Below are 18,362 nucleotides of genomic sequence, written 5' to 3'. Positions count from 1 at the left end.
TGAGATTTTCAAGCAACAGTAGGTTGTTGAATTCCTTTAGTTGACTAATGCTCTAAAGAAAAAGATACACATTGCCAAAAAGAATATTTGAATCCAATTAAAATTGTATGTAGAATATGTAGAGGTGTTAGAGAATTCAAGAAAATGTTTAACCCTGAAGTTTGTTAATCCACCTTATTCTAGTATCATTGAAACCCTGCTGAATAGGACCTATTGTGCAAACATCATTTTTGCTTGCAGTGAGAACAGTTTGCTCCAACCTGGACTTTTTAATAAAGACTCTTGGTATCAAAACCCAGATGTGTAGCAATGGGAAATTGCCTCCTCTTTCTGTTCACATGACCTTATTTGTATCACACCTAAAAATAATGTGCTTGGCTGCTACCAGTCAGTGACTCTCATGCTGTACCAAGGTGCTGTATAACCATTGCTCCTTGCAAGTAGAACTCCTATGTAATTAACCGAAGTTCGTTCTCTGGGTCTATTTGTTAAAGAAATTTACCTAACAGCTGGTTGCTGACTCACACTTGCTCAGAACCATCTTTGGTAAGATTGTCGTAAGTATTTGATAGTCGGGGAGTATACAGCACATAGGTTCTCTGGTATTGAGAGATCTTCTGATTTCAAAATCATTTATGATCATTTATTTAGGTCTGGCATTAATCAAAACAGGGTGTGGCAAGTGAAATTTAACTCAGCTTTTCAAAAAAAAAAAAAAAAAGTGGTTAATTACAATTAATTTTCATTTATTTAGCAAGGGGTGGGCAACTACTTTTTCACACAGGACCAGGGAGGTGTGGACAGCATTTTTTCCCTTCATTGAAGAAATTATGATTTGAAAACTGAATTTTGTGTTCACTTGGGTTATATTTGTATAATATTAAAATGTGTTTGATGATCTGAATCATTCATCCATCCATCCATCATCTATACCCACTTATTCCTTAACCAGGGTCCCAGGGATCAGAGCTGGAGCCTATCCCAGCTCTTTTTGGGTGAAAGGCAGGGGTCCACCCTGGACAGGTCCCCAGTCCATCACAGGGCCACATAGAGACAAACAACCTCACACACTCACACTCACTCCTATGGGCAATTTAGAGTCACCAATCAACCTGACATACATGTTTTTGGACTGTGGGTGGAAACCAGAGTACCTGGAGAAAACCCACACAAGCACAGGGAGAACATGCAAACTCCACATAGAAAAGCCGGATTGCCATGCTGCCCGATCTGAATCATTTGTGTGACAAATATGCTAAAAAAAAAACAAAAAAATCAGGAAGGGGGCAAATATTTTTCACAGCACTGTATTTCAAGAGCAATCTCATGCAGGTTCTACTGTACTTGTATACCTCCTGCCTATCTAGCTGTGTTGTGGCATAAGCAATTTGTTATTGACAGTCGCAGACAGTACTGATAAAGCTTGAAATAAACCAATGGCAGTTTATTTGTTCAAGTTCATTGTCAAATACAACACTGATTAGAATGTGTGATGCCTGGCAGGGCTGATCTAGTCAACTTCCAGGGAACATGGGATTGGTAATAAGCCTCAACAATGATTGATATGTCTGTCTGAAGAACTGAAAAAAAGAAGAGGCAATATAAAAAATTGTTCCTTTCAGCATGGCTACTGGTGTTTCATGCAATACTAAAAATACCTATGCAGGGTAAGATAATGGTAATTAGTCTTTTTCCATTTATTTTAAGCTTTTTCATTGCTGACTGCATAAAGAGATGTGACTTTAATGACATTATCAATGATTCTTGAAATAGGTATTGTTCTCCCCAGTCATGCAAGTATACTGAATACACTATATGCTAAAGTGAAGCAATGCAGGACCACTATGAGTCATTACCTTAATCGATAATATGGCAGCTCCTAAAAAGAGGTGCCCGTCAACAATAATATCTCTTCGCTGTTAATTAACATGGCTAAAATGCATCTGTCAGAAAGCAGTGATAGCATAATGGCCTGACATTTTCATACTGTAAGAACAAGAAAAAAAAAAAAGGTGATTTAGACCTATAAATCAAGTATGTTTAGCCACCCGTTAGTGATAGATGAGTCTACACTAGGCATCAGTCTTACAAAGCACTATTGAGTGACTATAGCTTTCATAAGATGAAGACTTAATGTGCTGTGTTGTTTTCTGTAAGTACTATTATAGTATTTTGTATTTAGTATATTAGTTTCATTTTGCTATTTTTAACTGCAGATGTATTGTTACTAAATGTAACATATATAGCCTATACTTATTTTGTATGGTAGATTTAAGCCTCGATTAGAATGAGACTTGTGGCCACCACCTTACACTCAATTATACATAATCACTTTTTTAAAACTTTTGCAAATATTAAAAAAAAAAAAAAGTCATTGACAAATGTCTTACAGACTAGGGATGGGAATTGAATTTAGCGATTCCGATTCCTTAATTCTCACCGATTAGATTATCAATTCTCTATCAGCATCATCTTTGCTAAGTAGCGCATCAAACATGTTGCATTTGTGCAAATGAACTGCATGATGTGTGGCTAAATGTTTATGCATGTTGGAAAATATGGAGCATTTGTGTGACTGCATCACACAAATGTGTATTGATGTCAGCAGAACCAATAAAGCAGGCTCATTAGGCAAGCAGAGTAATGATTCCTAGGAATTGAACTACTTGAACCAGTTTTCTACAAGAACCGGTTCTCAATTCTCATCCCTAATTAAGATCCTTTATTCAGTACTTTGTAGAAACTCCTTTAGCTGTAATTACAGCTTTGAGTGGTCAGGGCAAGTCTCTGCAAGCTTTGCACACCTGGTTTTGAACAGTTTACTCCATTCTTCTTGGCAGATCCTCTCAAGCTCCATCAGGTTGGATGGGAAGAGTCAGTGAAATGCCATTTTCAGGCCTCTCCTCAAATGGGCTTTGGCTGGGTGCCTCAAGGAAGTAAGTTTAGTTCTGTCTTAGCTGTATGTTACATGTCATTGTTATTCTGAAAGATGTCTCTCTGTAATCTCTGCTTGTGTGCCCTTTTCTTCAAGGACCTCTCTGTAGTTGGCTGTATTCATTCTTTCCTCAAAATTGATCAGTCTCCCTGTCTCTGCTACTGACAAACACCTCCATAACATGATGCTTCATCTTCCTGTGATAAAGCATGGTCGAGGCACCACCATGCTTTATCACAGGAAGATGAGAAGTGACTGGTAACTGCACTAGAAAACAGAGGAAAAAAAAAAAAAAAAAAAAGCATCTGTATATATGTGTTAGCCTTTGTTTGTCCATCTGTCCCCAGAGGTTAAGTCTGCAGGACATTGAGCCTTTTCCTATCATGCTTCTTTATTTTAATAATATTTTTACTTTTTAATATATATTTTTTTACTTTTCTCTATTATTGAGGATGGTGCAAGTAAATTTCATTGTATGTTTGTACAATGACAATTTTTTTTTAATCTGAGCAACTTATATTGTTATATAGTCATGCTATGAGACCACAGCTGAAATGTGTAGAGCCAAACTAAGAATAAAAATGGATTGGATTTTTAAAACTGGATAAACAGGAACAGCTGCTGTAAAATCTGGAAATGACCTGTGATGACAATAATAGGAAACAATTTAAAAAAAAAAAAAAAAAAGTTTCCCCTATTTGAAAAGGTAACGCTGCATTTCCAGTATACAGAAAGTAAATCTGTATACCTTGCATTCCAAATCGCAGTACTAGGAGCTGAGGGCCCTAACATTAAACCTGTGTTCTCTTTCTGAGGCTTATTTCTTTCATTCCCTCAAAGCTTTTTGGGGGAGTTTTGGGGGGATTCTTGCAGATCTGAGGATGGATGATGTGATATGCTGAACAGACTGTAAAGCCCCTTGATGCAAATTTGTGATATTGGACTATATAAATAAAATTTGACTTGACTATATCTTTAGGTTATAGAAAGAAGTGAAGTCGAGCACAACAGAAAAAACAATATGATAGCAAAAATCACTAGCTACGATTTTATTTACTTTTTGGTATTGAGGGAAATATTTTTGAACAAGTGTCATATTTGAATATGTTCTTGGACCCTGAAACGTGGAAATTATCAGTGTATGCATACGGCTGTGGGTATCTGGTTAGCTGTGTTCAATTTTAACACCAACAAAAAAGTCATTCACGAAAAAGGAAAAACGCTGAGTTTCGGAGAAAGAAGAGCAAGTGAATGATGAGCTGAAACTACAACAATTCACAGAATACTGTATAAATCTTTTGTCTTACCTGATCCCATGGACAGATGATCCCACCAGAAAACATAAAAAGGTAACCCATGGCAACCAAGCAGGCCCAAATGACCAAGGAGAAAACACGTAGAAGCTTCTTGAAGATGGACTCGATGCAGACAAGTACAAACACAGCCAGGAAGATAGCCAGCGCTGTGGGCACAGTGATTACAAAGGCCACATGGTCCTCAATGTTCTGGGAAAAAAAAGAACATAAGAGATGGACACATGAACAGATAACTTAAGACAGAAATGACTACAAATTGGTCAAAAAAGAAGGAATCATTTGAGAGAAAACACAGAGCTAAATAACAAATAGAATAAAATTTTAAAAAGACACATCTTCAGGGAACATGAAATAGCCTGTATTAGAAAAAGCCATTCCTCTGGCTTTGTCTTCCCTTTTCATTGTTCTGAAAATACAAATCAAGGCAAACATGACTCACCCAGAGAAGCAATAAATACAGAAAAGAAAAAAATCATTTCCACACTGATTCTCTGATTTTTTTTTATTTATTTTTTTTTAAAAACACAGGGTAGGACACGCTTTAGTACAAATGACAAATCTGTATATATCCTTGGGCAGCTTTAACTTCCTGTTTGATCCACATGATATTATGTCAAGACAGATTGAAATATCATCTTGCTGCGTGAGGGTGAACAGATGGTGGATGAAAAGGTAAAAACTAACATAAGATCGTTTCAGCTTCATGTACTGTAATAATGTAACTTAATCTTTGTACCCAGCTACCTTAGTACGTATCTAGAATACAAATACCTGAAACTATCAGAATATCAGATGAATAGACAGCTCTTATTAAATCATGACCATTAAACTATAAAAAATGAATGAGCACCACAAAACGCATCAAGTATGAACTCCGTGTCAAACGGTTAAAATAAAAGTTAAAATTATTTCAGTGTATAAGCAACAGATCCACATTCTCTTTTCTATATATGACAAAGTGTAAAAACCTTTACACTGAACTGAGAACATTGTACTGACTGAGGAAAAAAAATCCCTACAAATCTCCCAGCAGCAAAGTTGAAGCAACATCTATAATGGATTTGCTGCTGCTTTTCTGAAACACACTTAGATCTGAAAGTTCTAATAAAAATTTCAGCAGTTTCTTCAAGGTAGATGTAGAAGAATAGCACAGTGAAATGGGTCGTCGCTGCTGCCTGCCTTTGGGCTTTATCCCATCAGTGCTTTTCCAAATGTGTGACAGGGGGTAGAGAAGGATCAGGACACAGACATGCACAACGAATTATACTGCATCATTATAATTCATGATTACATTCTTCTAAAGTTCTCTTTTTATTAGAGTTGCAAAATAAATGCTGTTATCCTTCATTGCAATTTTCAGATGTGACCTATATGTTTTTCTGAGCTTATTTCATAATGCTTCTCTTTGCACTTCTACTCCACTCTGTGTCTCCCTCCCCACCCCCACCATGCCTGTCTCCTTTTCATATTCAGCCATTGCACTGGGACAGGAGAGGATGTGTCTGGCTGCAGAGAGCCGCAGAGAGTTTGTCTCGCCCAGAGCAGAGCTCCAAAACAGCACAGGATTTAGGTCAGCCAGCCAGTAAGATGGAGGGATGATAGGATACAAATAAAAGACAAAAATATGAGGCAAGGGATGAAAGACATGAGAACGGAAAGGAGGATAATGATGGAGGGGAAAAAAAAAAAAAAAAAATGAAGTCTACCCAGCACAGAAATAGATGCAGAACAGAAATTGAGCAGTGGCCTGACAGAAAAAGATATTTTCCTGAAAACAGGAAATCTTAACATTTCAATCCATGTTGCCAACTATGTTAATGCTTAATGGTTTCACTCTTTACCACCACTTTAATACTAATGTGTCCAGTTCAATCAAAATAATATATTCAAAATTATCCAAAAGGCAATCCATGGGTACAAGTGCCAGCTAAGGTAACTGATGATTAACCAACTAAATATCTTCCACTATTAGTGCAATTACACTCAGAAGAGTTGGCATATTAATATGGGTATTGCAATCTTTTTGATCTAGAGATTTTATTTGTTGAGTAATTAGGTGTAACGAAATGGCTGGCTCCCCCTTTATTGATGGAAGCCAAAGCATTGTGTTTGATGTTTCTGACATCACCATCTGTTGGTTATATGTTACAGTGCAGAAAAACAACTTTGCCATCCAAAATAAGTTTTTATTCCAGTTAATAACTGTTCAGTGTGGTATGTGTGTCAATGCTTTCTGTAACACTGTCTTTGTCTGTTTTAGTCAAATTTATTCTTAATAGACTCAGCAGACAAGATATGAGAACCACTGTCCTAGGACAAACGTGATGAGCCACAGTAAAGTGATATTGGGAAGTTCTTTACAAATCACTTAAACTGTGTTACTGTTAGTGTAACAAATCTCTATCCTGTTTTCTTGTTTTACTTGCATATAATTTGGTTCTTTGTTAGATAAAACATACTCCTCCACCTTTCTCTTCACATTAGTTCTTCCCTGAGGACCACATGCCGTGACAGTCTGCATGTGTGTGCATATAGGCACTGCACACTCGTGAGTGCCCACAAAAACAACTGCATGTCTGAAAAAGAAGAGCTCACACATGCACATTTGTATATCCCTGACTGGCAAGCCAATTTGTGTGGAGCTATGCTTTTAGAATATTGAAGAATAGGAAATATAACCATAAGCCTACATGTAAGTGCCTGTTACATTTATATGGTGTGTTTGTTTGTACTTTTTGTGTATGTGTGTGTATCACTACATGTTGTGAATGAGCAGCTTACCAGTCCTGAAGCAAAGAACACAGTCAGCAGAGCCAGGCACGCTCCCATCACTATGAGCAGCAGGAACACAATCAGAGGATGCTGCTGGCTCATACAGTAGTAGGACTCATAAAGCCAGTCCGGGGACCTGTTTCTCTTCGCCTGACCTCCTCCTTTATCACCTTCAGACTCTCCTGCTCGGTCCAGGAGATACCGCTTCCTTCTTATTGCCTCTTGCCACATGGCTCTTGGAGCTGATAAGGTGGAAGAGGAGGTAGGGAAACCAGAGGAGGTGGTCACTGCTGAGGTACTGATAGTGTCCACCACAGATGAGAAGCAGTTGCTCTGTTCTGCTCTCCTGCTGTTGTTCCTGTTGGAGACTCTGGTGTGAGAGCTTCTGATCTCCAGTGTATCCTCTACCTCCTCTCTTAAGTCCTTCAGGTGGAGGCAACTGAAAGCTGAGGCTGAGTCTGAATCAGGGGCAGCGTGCGCTGGCCGGAGAGGTGGCAAGAACACACCGAGTGTAGAGCGCAGCATCCTCTCCTCTCTCCTCCTGTCAACATGTTGGGAGTGGGAAATGAAGGGGAGCACAGAGACTGTGCTCTTTAGAGTGAGAGAGAAAAGTGGGAGGGGAAGTAAAGGGAAAGAGGAGGGAGAGAGGGCTAAGGGGGAGGGGAGGAAGAGAAAAAAGGTGCAGCAACAGAGAGAAGTCAGATAGTGAAAGAAGAAAAGAAAAACAGGGAGAAATGTATTTATATTGATGCAGTAAGCTCTGAGTTGTATTAACATGTGGTAACAATGCCATGTAAATATTTAAACTGGGAAGCAAAGATTTAACAAAAAAAAAAATAACTGTCAATCCTGGAAATAACTGAAAATCCAGGATTTTCAGAAATGCAATAACCATCACACATTATGCTTCTTGTCAATTGTATGAAATATCAACACCCCCCCCACACACACACACTGTCATGGTGCTCTTAGCACTATTTGAGCAATGTTCTTTGGGAAGCAAACAATAGCAACTGTGGGAAAGCAATGGATCACTTTGCAATACTTTCTGCCACATATTGTGCAATCCACATTCAAGAGGATATGGTTTATAGGGCTATCTTAGGGTGTTCGGCAGGGAGTTGGTCTTCACCACAGACATTTGTCTGGTTTTACCATTTGGGTCTTACATGCTCTTCTGTGGCTCATTCTCTCTGCTCTGCTGGGTACAGTGCACTGGTGTATTAGAAGCTCTGCCCTTGCATTCAGTGACTGCACTACAGGGTGTGAATATGTGTTTCATTCAGTACATGTGACACCAAGTCAATTGCATGAAAGGGAATAAAAGGTTATGACTACAACGTCTGTTACCTGCAGGAGAGGAACAAGGTACAAATTTATCTCATCCCACCTCTGCAAAGAGCAGGTACTGAGCTGAGGAACAACTATAGAGAGGAGTTTATGGAGGCATGTCACCACAGGTTGTCCACCTTAGGGCAAGGGTATCTGGAGCCAGGGCAAACAAGAGCATTAGGCCCAAATACAATCTGTATTGTACCTTGTTCCTCTTCTGCAGGGAACAGAAGGTAAAATCATAACCTTAACTCTTAAATTGCTAAATTCAATATTAATTAGGTTCAATTTACATAATGATTAACATTCCTAATCTAAAATACTTCAGGTAACTTTATTATACAAACTTAATTGCACATATTTATGAAAAAAAAAAAAAAACAGAACCACAACATTTGCAGAATTGCACACACTGGGGCCAGCCAAAAATTAATGAAAATGGTGCTAACCAAAATGCTGCTTTTAAAAAGATGAATAAATGACTTCATTTCCTAAAATTGTCTCACATGAACTACTTAATTTGAGTGCTGAGGTATTACTACTGCACAAAGCTATAACTTGTACATTAATATTAAAGTTTTTTTTTTTTTAACGGCTATGTAATGGTTGTCATGCATGTGAGAGTTCATTCTGGACCACTGCATTTATTTTATGACTTTCTTTCAGAAAATTAAGTGGGTGGACATTCACAAGCTGCCAACCACATCTTCTGTATTTGTGCCAGAGAGGCTGGGCATGTGTTTATTCATGTCACATCAATTTATATTCATCCATCCATCCATCTTCTATACCCGCTTTTCCTGTTCAGGGTCACGGGGATCCGCTGGAGCCTATCCCAGCTCTCTCTCGGGTGGAAGGCAGGGGTACACCCTAGACAGGTCACCAGTCTGTCGCAGGGCCACATATAGACACACAAAGACAGACAACCTCACACACTCACACTCACTCCTACGGGCAATTTTAGAGTCACCAATCAACCTGACATGCATGTTTTTGGACTGTGGGAGGAAACCGGAGTACCCGGAGTAAACCCACGCAAGCACAGGGAGAACATGCAAACTCCACACAGAAAGGCCGGGATGCGAACCCACAACCTTCTTGCTGTGAGGCAACAGTGCTAACCACTCAGCCACCATGCTGCCCCCCTCAATTTATATTTATTTCAGTAATTTATCACATATTTTCTAACTTTTGAAGCAACACATTTTTTAATCTGAGTATGAAGGTAAAGCGTGACACTGCAAATACTTTACAAAACAAAACTGATTCAGGCAGAGGTGAAGAGGTGATGTTGGGAACAAGAGTAGTAGTAGTGATTTAGTTAGAAGCACTCTGCCTGTGGATTAAAAACGAATTTCCCTTCATCACATTGTTTACTCCCTGCACATCCTTGGGCACTTTCTTTCACCTGCTTTCTCATTACCTTCACCTGCTATTACATCCTTACACGTTGTCCCAATTATTTTCCTGATATTTTTTTCAGCTGTATCCTTACTTTGCTCCCGAATTAAAACGTGTGGATTCATACACCAGGGTTGGGCAATAAAATGATCAATAATGCCAAGAGGACATAAACATTACAAGTTACACAGTTGATGTGTAAGGCCAAAACAAGAATATCGTTGCCCAAACCATAATAAGTGACTGTCAAGAGAGTCAGTCTGCATCACCAGACAATGAAATTGTGGCACAGAAATTACTTTAATTTCTAAAGCTGGATCATTAGCAAAGGAATATCTGACAACATTTGAAGACAAATGTTACCGTCTCACCACCCGAGTACACACAAAACCAAAGTCTGTGCTCCCAAACTGTTAGAACTAGTGCCCAAACTATTAAACAAGCCTCATTTATAGCAGTCCAAACCCCTGCAACAGAGCCTTGGCCTTTTTTTTTTTTTTTAAACTTAGTACCAAATATAAAATTTCAAAATGAATTACACATATTTAGTGAAAAAAATAATTAACAGCAGTGCTTTAGCTTGGCCATGTTGACCATGCCCTACATTTTCTCCTCCATTCTGCACCACATCCTCTAAAATTAAACTTAACTTTCTTTTCATTTAAATCCTTTCATCTCCAACACACAGGCATAAATATATGTCTCCATTTACTGAACCTCAACTGGTGCAGCCATAACCTTATCCGATTTTCCCCCTTACACTGCTTCCCACTCCCTTTCTATCATTTTCTCTTCCTCAACCCTCCACTAATACTCCCTACTGGCAAGCTCATTCCACCTCGACCTACTTCTTACTTCTTTACCCAACCATCTTATATCTTTTCTGTTCATTCTCATATCTCTACTCTTCTGCTTCTGTTTTGTGTTTTGATGTGATGGTATGATTATGTTGAACTTTCCATTTTTCCGCAATTATGTAATGATAAAGATTTTTTAGCTCTGAATGTCAAATCCAATTTGTTTCAAATTGTGTAGAAAATTGCACATCAGCGGCTATTTATTCAAATTAAACAGTGAAATGTACCTTTACAAAAAATTAGAAATTATTTGAAAAGAGTGCTGCACCTCTACAAAAACACTGCATATTGCAATCTCATTAATAACCAAGTGCATAGTCTAATTTTATTTTCTTGCTTCTATACTGAAAGGACTGTTGCAGACTAAACTGTTTGTTTAGTGGGGCTCAATTATGATGAGATTTATCACATTGGACTGGCTGGTTCCATTAGCGCACACAGACTGGGATACAGTTTGCATGAATGTAGTGGTTCTACAATTCTGACACAAGGCTGCATTTTTCTTATTATGATCTCCAAATATGTATTTCTTCATGGAGTGAGGACAAAAATATGTGATGCTTATTCACATTGTGCTAAAGCAACAAAAACATCCTAAATAAACTGAGGGAGGCAAACAAACATGAGATGAATGCAAGCACATTTGTGCACACAAAAGGCAGTGAAGCAGCTGGCAAATATTGACCTATTGAGGGTTAAGTGGAACTCCAGAAAACAGGCTTTCAGATAGAAGGTTTGTGTGCTTTTATGTGGACTTCCTACATAGATATACCTCTATACACATAAATTCCATTAAGACTTGCAATGATTACTGCTGATTTATTGCCAAACAGCTTTAAGAAGGCAAGGCACCAAAACTATTGTTATGTTAAACAATTATGAGAATTTAACGATGCAGAAAATTAATTAACATCATCCTTGCAAAATGTATGAAAGAAGAAATAAAAGTGGTCCATGAACTGCAAACAAATTTAGCATAGACAGACTGGTATGCATGGTCACTACATTCTCTCCTTAGTAGTTATTTTCTTCAACGAATTTGTCTGCAATCTCTGCAGGGGACACTCCACTTCAAGGAAACCTTTCAGCAGTAACATGAGATGCAGTTCTAATAGTTCTCTCATTACCAAGAAATAAAAGGCAGCACTTTCGCTGCTAAGAAAAACAGCAAACAGTTGTTTATGGGCAGGAGGTACATTCAAGATGGCTGAGAAATTTCCTATGTGAATTAATTGTCCCAAATACATGCTAGTCACAGTAGGAGCTTGTTGAGGAGGGTCTTCAGTCTTTCTTCTCCTAATTGCCTTTGCCAGAACACATTTATCAATTAATCCTTAAGACTTAAGATTTTTAAAAATTCAGATGCATAATTCAATTTTAATATTTTAATTTATGCTCATGCACCAGAATCTATGATAGATGTTCAAGCACAATTAAAACATTTACAGAGCCAGGGCACAAGTTCATCTAAGCTGTCTTAACTCAACACTGGACCTTTATTATTATGTCTCATTCACACAGCATTTCCCATGTTGCAGCCTGTTTTTAATAATCCTAGTCTTATTAAATAGAAAAACAGGTTTTATACATGTACAAAACCTAAGAAATGGTACAAATAACAGATAAAGCCATAACAAAGTTTGTTTCACCCAACACTTCCCCTGCCAGAGAATAACTCCATGTGCTTCATTTTGCCTGCTGCTTCAATAACTTTGAGTTATACACATTTTTATACAAGAATTTACAGTTATACAAGAATAATCATTACTATTATTATTAAGTCTCAATAGTAACAGAACGCCATAACTCACCTGTTTCTCCCTCTGTTAAAACCTGTATGTTTGCTTGTTTCCTGTCCTGAGGTCTGAGTCTCAGCCTGTCTGAAGCACTTTCCACAGTCACAGGTGATAACACTAAAGTAATTAGCACCATGTGAACAACAGGTCACTTTGTCCGCACATCCTCTCCCTCACTGTGAGGCAACATTTAGCCACTATGTGGCCCCGAATTCACACAGGCCATCAAGAAGACAAAAACAGACAAGACTCCCGTCACTGGCGTTTAGTTTGAGAAGTTATATAACAAACAAACAAACAAACAAAACAAAACAACAAGTAAGTTCACCTTAGAATTCCTATTATACTTCATTTAAATTGAAAACCAGGTTACCTCAACGAGGCAGACACCAAAGTCGACCTGCGTAACTCCAGGTATCGTCCCTCTCCGGAGACGCAGCTCCAGGGTCCTGCACTCAGGAGCAACACGTGCCAAGAATCGCGCATGCGCCGACCGGCGTTAGTTCGGTCAGATTTATGCAGTTGGAAACATGTTTAACTTTTCAGTGTTCAACTTGTTTGCACAGGGCAAATACAAGGAACAATACCCTAACTCAGGAGTGTCAACACAGCAAAGGGCCTACAGGTTTTACTGAGATACCACATTGAATTGATTTAGTGTCTGAAACAAGATCTTGAAGTGGTTCATATATTATAATAATTAGTTATTTGAAACATCATTAACACGGGAAAATCCTGGAAAGGACTGAATGAGTAAAAGGGTACAGAATGATTGGAGACTAGCCCATGGTTTAAAATTGACCACTTGTACCAGCACATGCACAAACACCCACAACATGCATTCACACATACACAAATAGATACTCACATGCACTTGTTGTTGTTTCTGCATAATTTCAATTTACTATCCATGTAGTATTATTTATTTTACTTTTATGTTTTGGAAGTATTTTGTAACCTACCTAATTTTACATTCTCATTCAATATGCATTTATCCTTTCCCCCACCAGGTTTCCTTGATGTGACATTGAATTTACCCAACAGGGGCCATAAACCTAACAAGGGACTCATTGACCTTCCTCTTTTATGTCAGACAACAAAGCTGTTGGTTTTGTGAAAGAGTCAGACCAATTGGACTCATCAGTGACAGATCCCTGAATGAGAAAAGAAAAGAGAAAATCTCATTTTACTACAGCAAAGATATACAGAGCAAAAAGATAATGCTTCACAATAGGGATGGAGATTGTTTTTCCTGTGATCATAATTTTCACACAGCTTTTCACACACACACTCCCTGTGATATCAGAGGGATATCACAGGGAGTGTGTGCATATTCTGCTTCACCTTTAACGACGAGTCAGTAGCACAATTTCCCCCAAATTCCACCGCACCTATATTTTTATAAGAGGATGTGGCTAAAATGAAATATGCAAAAAAACTGAGCAGGGTATTGGGCTGTTTTAAAATGAGAAGAGAATGATGTGACAGCTTGTGTACCTGCTTCACCGTGTATGCTTTGTCAGAATGAGAACAGCTGGAGTGTTGTCATGGATCTTATACTTCTGTTTCACTCTCACCATCTTCTTTTCACTGCATTGCACAACATAAAGAAGCAGGCAGGTACTCCCCTATACAGTGTTTTCTAGCTTAACACTATTCGGTACCACCTCTCTCTCTTTATTAACTGTCCTCTTTCTTTTGACATCGTTCTTCTCAACTTCTTCTCACTGTGTCTCAATCCCATCACTCTCCTTGCCCTTCTCCTTTTGAGATTTTCACTTATATATCCCTTTTGGTCACAGGCTCCTGGGAAATGCAAGTACATCCACCCTTTTGCCTGAAAATTAGTCACAGAGGGAGCTACTCCTGGGGATGGTGTTATGTAATTTATGGTTGGACCTGTTTCTAATGGAACCAGTGCTTAGTGTTTATATATATATATATATATATATATAAAACATTAAATATACCTTTCACCACTGATTGGCTAGTTACTCTGGCAAGGTCATGAATACAACATGAATATCCTGGAGGGCAAGAAACATGTGCGTCAAACAAGTTTATAGGTAACCAAGTGTCAGGTGTTTCTGTTTAAGTCTATGCAAAGTCAATGAGCACACCTGAAAGTGCCTTCATTAAATACATCTCTGTACATTATCTATCAATTGCAGCCTAACCTTGTCTGAGAAACATTTAATTGCTATGTGGGCAATTTAACATTTCAGGCATCCCAGAGCAAAGAAAAAAGTACTTTTTAAAAGTATGTCTGAACTACATGCAGACTACAAAATAGACTGAAGGTGTGCAATGCAAGTCATTTCATTCATGAATTACAAATCAGTTTCAACATCAAAACCATTAGAGTGAAAAATAGGGAAATGTAAATCAAACAGCCTTCCATTAGCAATATTTTCCACATTAAATCTCCCGTGGAGAAAATGTCAAAGCTGTAATAATTCCTTGTGTGTTCTTTAGCAGGCCTAGATTGAAAGCCACAAAACAATTGTTTTAATTAATTTATACTTAATATCTACATTTCTAAAAGATTCTGTATTCATTTGGGGGGATGTTTTGTTGTCATTGCACCAGCTGGGCAGTGATCTGTAACAACACTATCACGTTGTAAAGTTTATATAGTGAACCAAACAGAAGGCCATTAATATATCTAACACTGATTAAAATATTCAGTCTCCTTTTAGCTTTAGAAAAATATCTGATTGTGTGTGTGTGTGTGCGAAAAGACAATAGATAATGGAATAGATGGTGGGAACTGGAGTAGCATTCTAGTAAAAGTTTTTTCAACCTTCAGCTCAAAGCACTTTTCTAAGTTTGACAGCTGTGACCTAATGTTTCAGTCTATTGCAGATTTGTTTTTTATATATTTATAGAACTGATTAAACTGCAATTTTGACCATAACGTTACACCAAGCAACCCATAATAACAAAATGAAAACGTATTTTTTGATGTATTTATTTACTGGCTAATTTATTAAAAATCTAAAATCAAAATCTTTGTTTTATTGCCCTCTGTTACAATGATTTAAATTGTGGTCAGGTACTTGATATGTATCCAGAACAATATTTGAATTACAATCGGATTTTTCAAAGGCTCACGCTTTGTGTATAAGGTTTCACAATACGTAATGAATGACATTTAAAGGTGTCTGAGCGCTGTCTGGTGGGCACTGCTCATCACCTGGCTAAAACCATCCCTTTGGTGAAGCATGGTGGTGACAGTACCACTCCAGAGTGTGCATGACCCAAGACTGGGGCAAGGATTGACCTTATAGAAGTGACAATGACAACAGCTCCAGCACGAGAGGACAGACCTGATGATGACCATTCACATATGCGCCACATCTAATCTGACAGAGCTTGAGGGAATCTGTCATGAAAAATGTGATAAACGTTTAGATAAACGGTTTCTAGAAAGTACTGAATTAAGGGTCTAAATATTTATGTGTATAAGAAATTTCAGTTTTAGAGGTTTATTACATTTGCAAAGATTTATAAAACCATGTTTTCAGATTGTGGGATATTGAGTCTAGATTGACTGACAAAGATGGCAGTTCTGTCTATTTAAAATTAAATCCACAAAACAAAGTGTGCAAAGATGAAGGGGTCTCAGTACTTCCTAAAGCCACAATAGAATGAATGACCCCCAAAATGGTGAAAACCCCAGTTTCCGACCCAGAGAAGAGCAAACACATCGTCTGAGCTTCGTTGTCCAGATGTCCTCTGCATGGAAAATAAACTTGATATATGATATAAATTAGCTCAGTTCACTTAAGTTGTATAGGGCTCACATCACTTTGTAACAGACTTGGTTATCAGCCTTTTATATGAGGAAACTGATCAGACAAGCACCATTAAACAAAAGAACCCATTACTCTGCCAGTTCAGGTTCAGACACATAAACTAGTGCCACACTGTGAGCTTTACTTTGCCTTTTATGGTTGAGTGATGTACAGGTATTAGACAATGTCAGAGATGAGCCATACAGTATTATGTTGTGTTGCCTATTATGCATATTTATAGCAATGGGTTCCCACAATAAATAGGTTGTTATGTACATACTGAACAATGGTGAAAGCCAGCTGAACTATATAGAAAAGATATAATTTCAAAATAAACTCATTATATTTTCCACATAGAAACATATTACTGGTTGCCATCAGTGTAACTTAGAAATAATACCTGATATGAGGAGGACTTGAAGTGCCTTTGATAAAAATCAAGCATGAGCTGTTCACTTTTGAATTAATACAGATTCTTTTGTAATGAAACTCACAATGCTTCATATCACAAGACTGTTTGAAAGCAGAGGCAGAATACAGAATAGTATGACTGCAAACTGACTTGTGTAAGCCACGTGGACTGAGTGTGAGAGAACAGTGACAGATTCACACACACACACTCATATATCCTAAAATACTGCACAGCTGAGTGGCGAGTATGTGAAGCACAATGTGTTAATGAACAAGGTCTGCAATTAAAGTGTTGTTGTCATTAAAGGAGCATAGCTGCTTGGGGAACGGTGATAGACATGACAACCTTGATGAGCTGTTTGGCAGTGTTCAGAAAAAGCCTCTAGCCTTCATTACAGCCTTAAACAGAAAGCAAAGTCTCAGAGCAAATTGAACTTAGTTGAAACTGGACTTGTCTGGTCATCCATCTTTTTCTGTATGCTTTTTAAAAGACTTATGTCAATACCATTTTTATGTAATATCACTTCTATTTTCACCATTATTTCTATTTTCTGCTTTGTCTTGCTTGTTTTAGTCAATTGTTTTTATTTTTAAGAAGCCGTTTTAAAAAGCAGGTTTTCAGAAGCCATAGTCTGAATACTAAATATAATAGAGTTGTCATCACTATCTATTCCCATCATTTTAGAGCCAAAGGTTTATTAAACACTCAATAGAATTGTAGCAGCATAATATTGGTGCTTAAAAGTGAGGCTTTGTGAAAACAGATGCAAATAAATACTAATGACTTTCCCCCCACTGCCCTCCAGACAATAAAAGCTGTCCTTGCTTATCACCCACAGTCAGACACTTAATGAGCATTTCCATATATTTATTTTATATTTTAATCTGTTGCCTTTTTGTGAGTGAGGTTAAGATAAAAATTAAGCAATTAAAAGTCATCCACTGCTGTCATATAACTTTTTTTCTGGTGACACTTGAGGAAGATCTGCATCTTTGCCAAGGAAGATTAATCATCCAACAGTCAATTCACCTGTCACTCTCCTCCAGCATCCCAACACTGCAGGCTATATTCAACCCATTGTCAAACTTAAATATCATCTCAGAACTGCTTCTATTTCACACTGTGATGCCCTTAATTTAGATGAGATCGGGGTCTAGTTGCTATACAAATCTGACGTTTGTATGGTTTGCTGCTTATGTAAACTGCACTAATACAGGCCTGTAACACCATTAAAGTTCTTACATATCCTGTAGTAGTAGTATACAGAATATGCAGTATCCTCCCCCCAGTATAAAAATGTAGTTTCCTCATGTGTCAGGAAATGAAAATGGACACCACTTTGGGCTGCATTAGACACTGAGGTTATGAACATCTGGTTGCAGTAGAGATAAACTCACATTTTGTTAACACTGTATTTCCTTTCACTAGGTTCACAACTACAGCAATGTAGCTGACAGTGACAGAAACAGTGAAAGCAGACATACAGTAGATAAGCAGATACAGTACAATTTATTAGTTGGTTTTACATTTGTATTAGGCTAAGGAATAGATTTATGATGTGTGTGGTTTCATTTGTGATTATGTTTTAGGCTAAATTTGTATATATTTATTTACAAAGCAGTGGTGATGCCACATCTCATCCTCACCATTACCTTGTTGCATTGAATCTTGGGCCCCAAAATACTGAAATGTGACACAGCACTTGATAATCATTTATTAAAATGAATGAATAAATTGTTAATAG

General features: G+C 37.8%; 1 protein-coding gene across 1 annotated transcript in view; it reads right to left on the bottom strand.

The window, feature by feature from the left end:
* The window catches only part of adcy2a (adenylate cyclase 2a), a 51,059-nt gene extending 38,235 nt beyond the window's left edge, over window positions 1-12,824 (bottom strand). The window contains exons 1-4 of the mRNA XM_026293288.2: window positions 12,783-12,824; window positions 12,425-12,606; window positions 7,033-7,673; window positions 4,243-4,440 (exon numbers count right to left, since the gene is read on the bottom strand). Coding sequence (XP_026149073.1) covers window positions 4,243-4,440; window positions 7,033-7,673; window positions 12,425-12,545 — 960 coding nt within the window. The 5' untranslated portion in view covers window positions 12,546-12,606; window positions 12,783-12,824. The remainder of the gene's footprint in view (window positions 1-4,242; window positions 4,441-7,032; window positions 7,674-12,424; window positions 12,607-12,782) is intronic.
* Window positions 12,825-18,362: the final 5,538 nt, after the last annotated feature.

The sequence above is a fragment of the Mastacembelus armatus genome, chromosome 16, assembly GCF_900324485.2.
Source record: "Mastacembelus armatus chromosome 16, fMasArm1.2, whole genome shotgun sequence".
Taxonomy (NCBI): domain Eukaryota; kingdom Metazoa; phylum Chordata; class Actinopteri; order Synbranchiformes; family Mastacembelidae; genus Mastacembelus; species Mastacembelus armatus.
The sequence above is the reverse complement of the archived record's forward strand: the minus strand, read 5'-3'. Positions and strand labels throughout refer to the sequence as shown.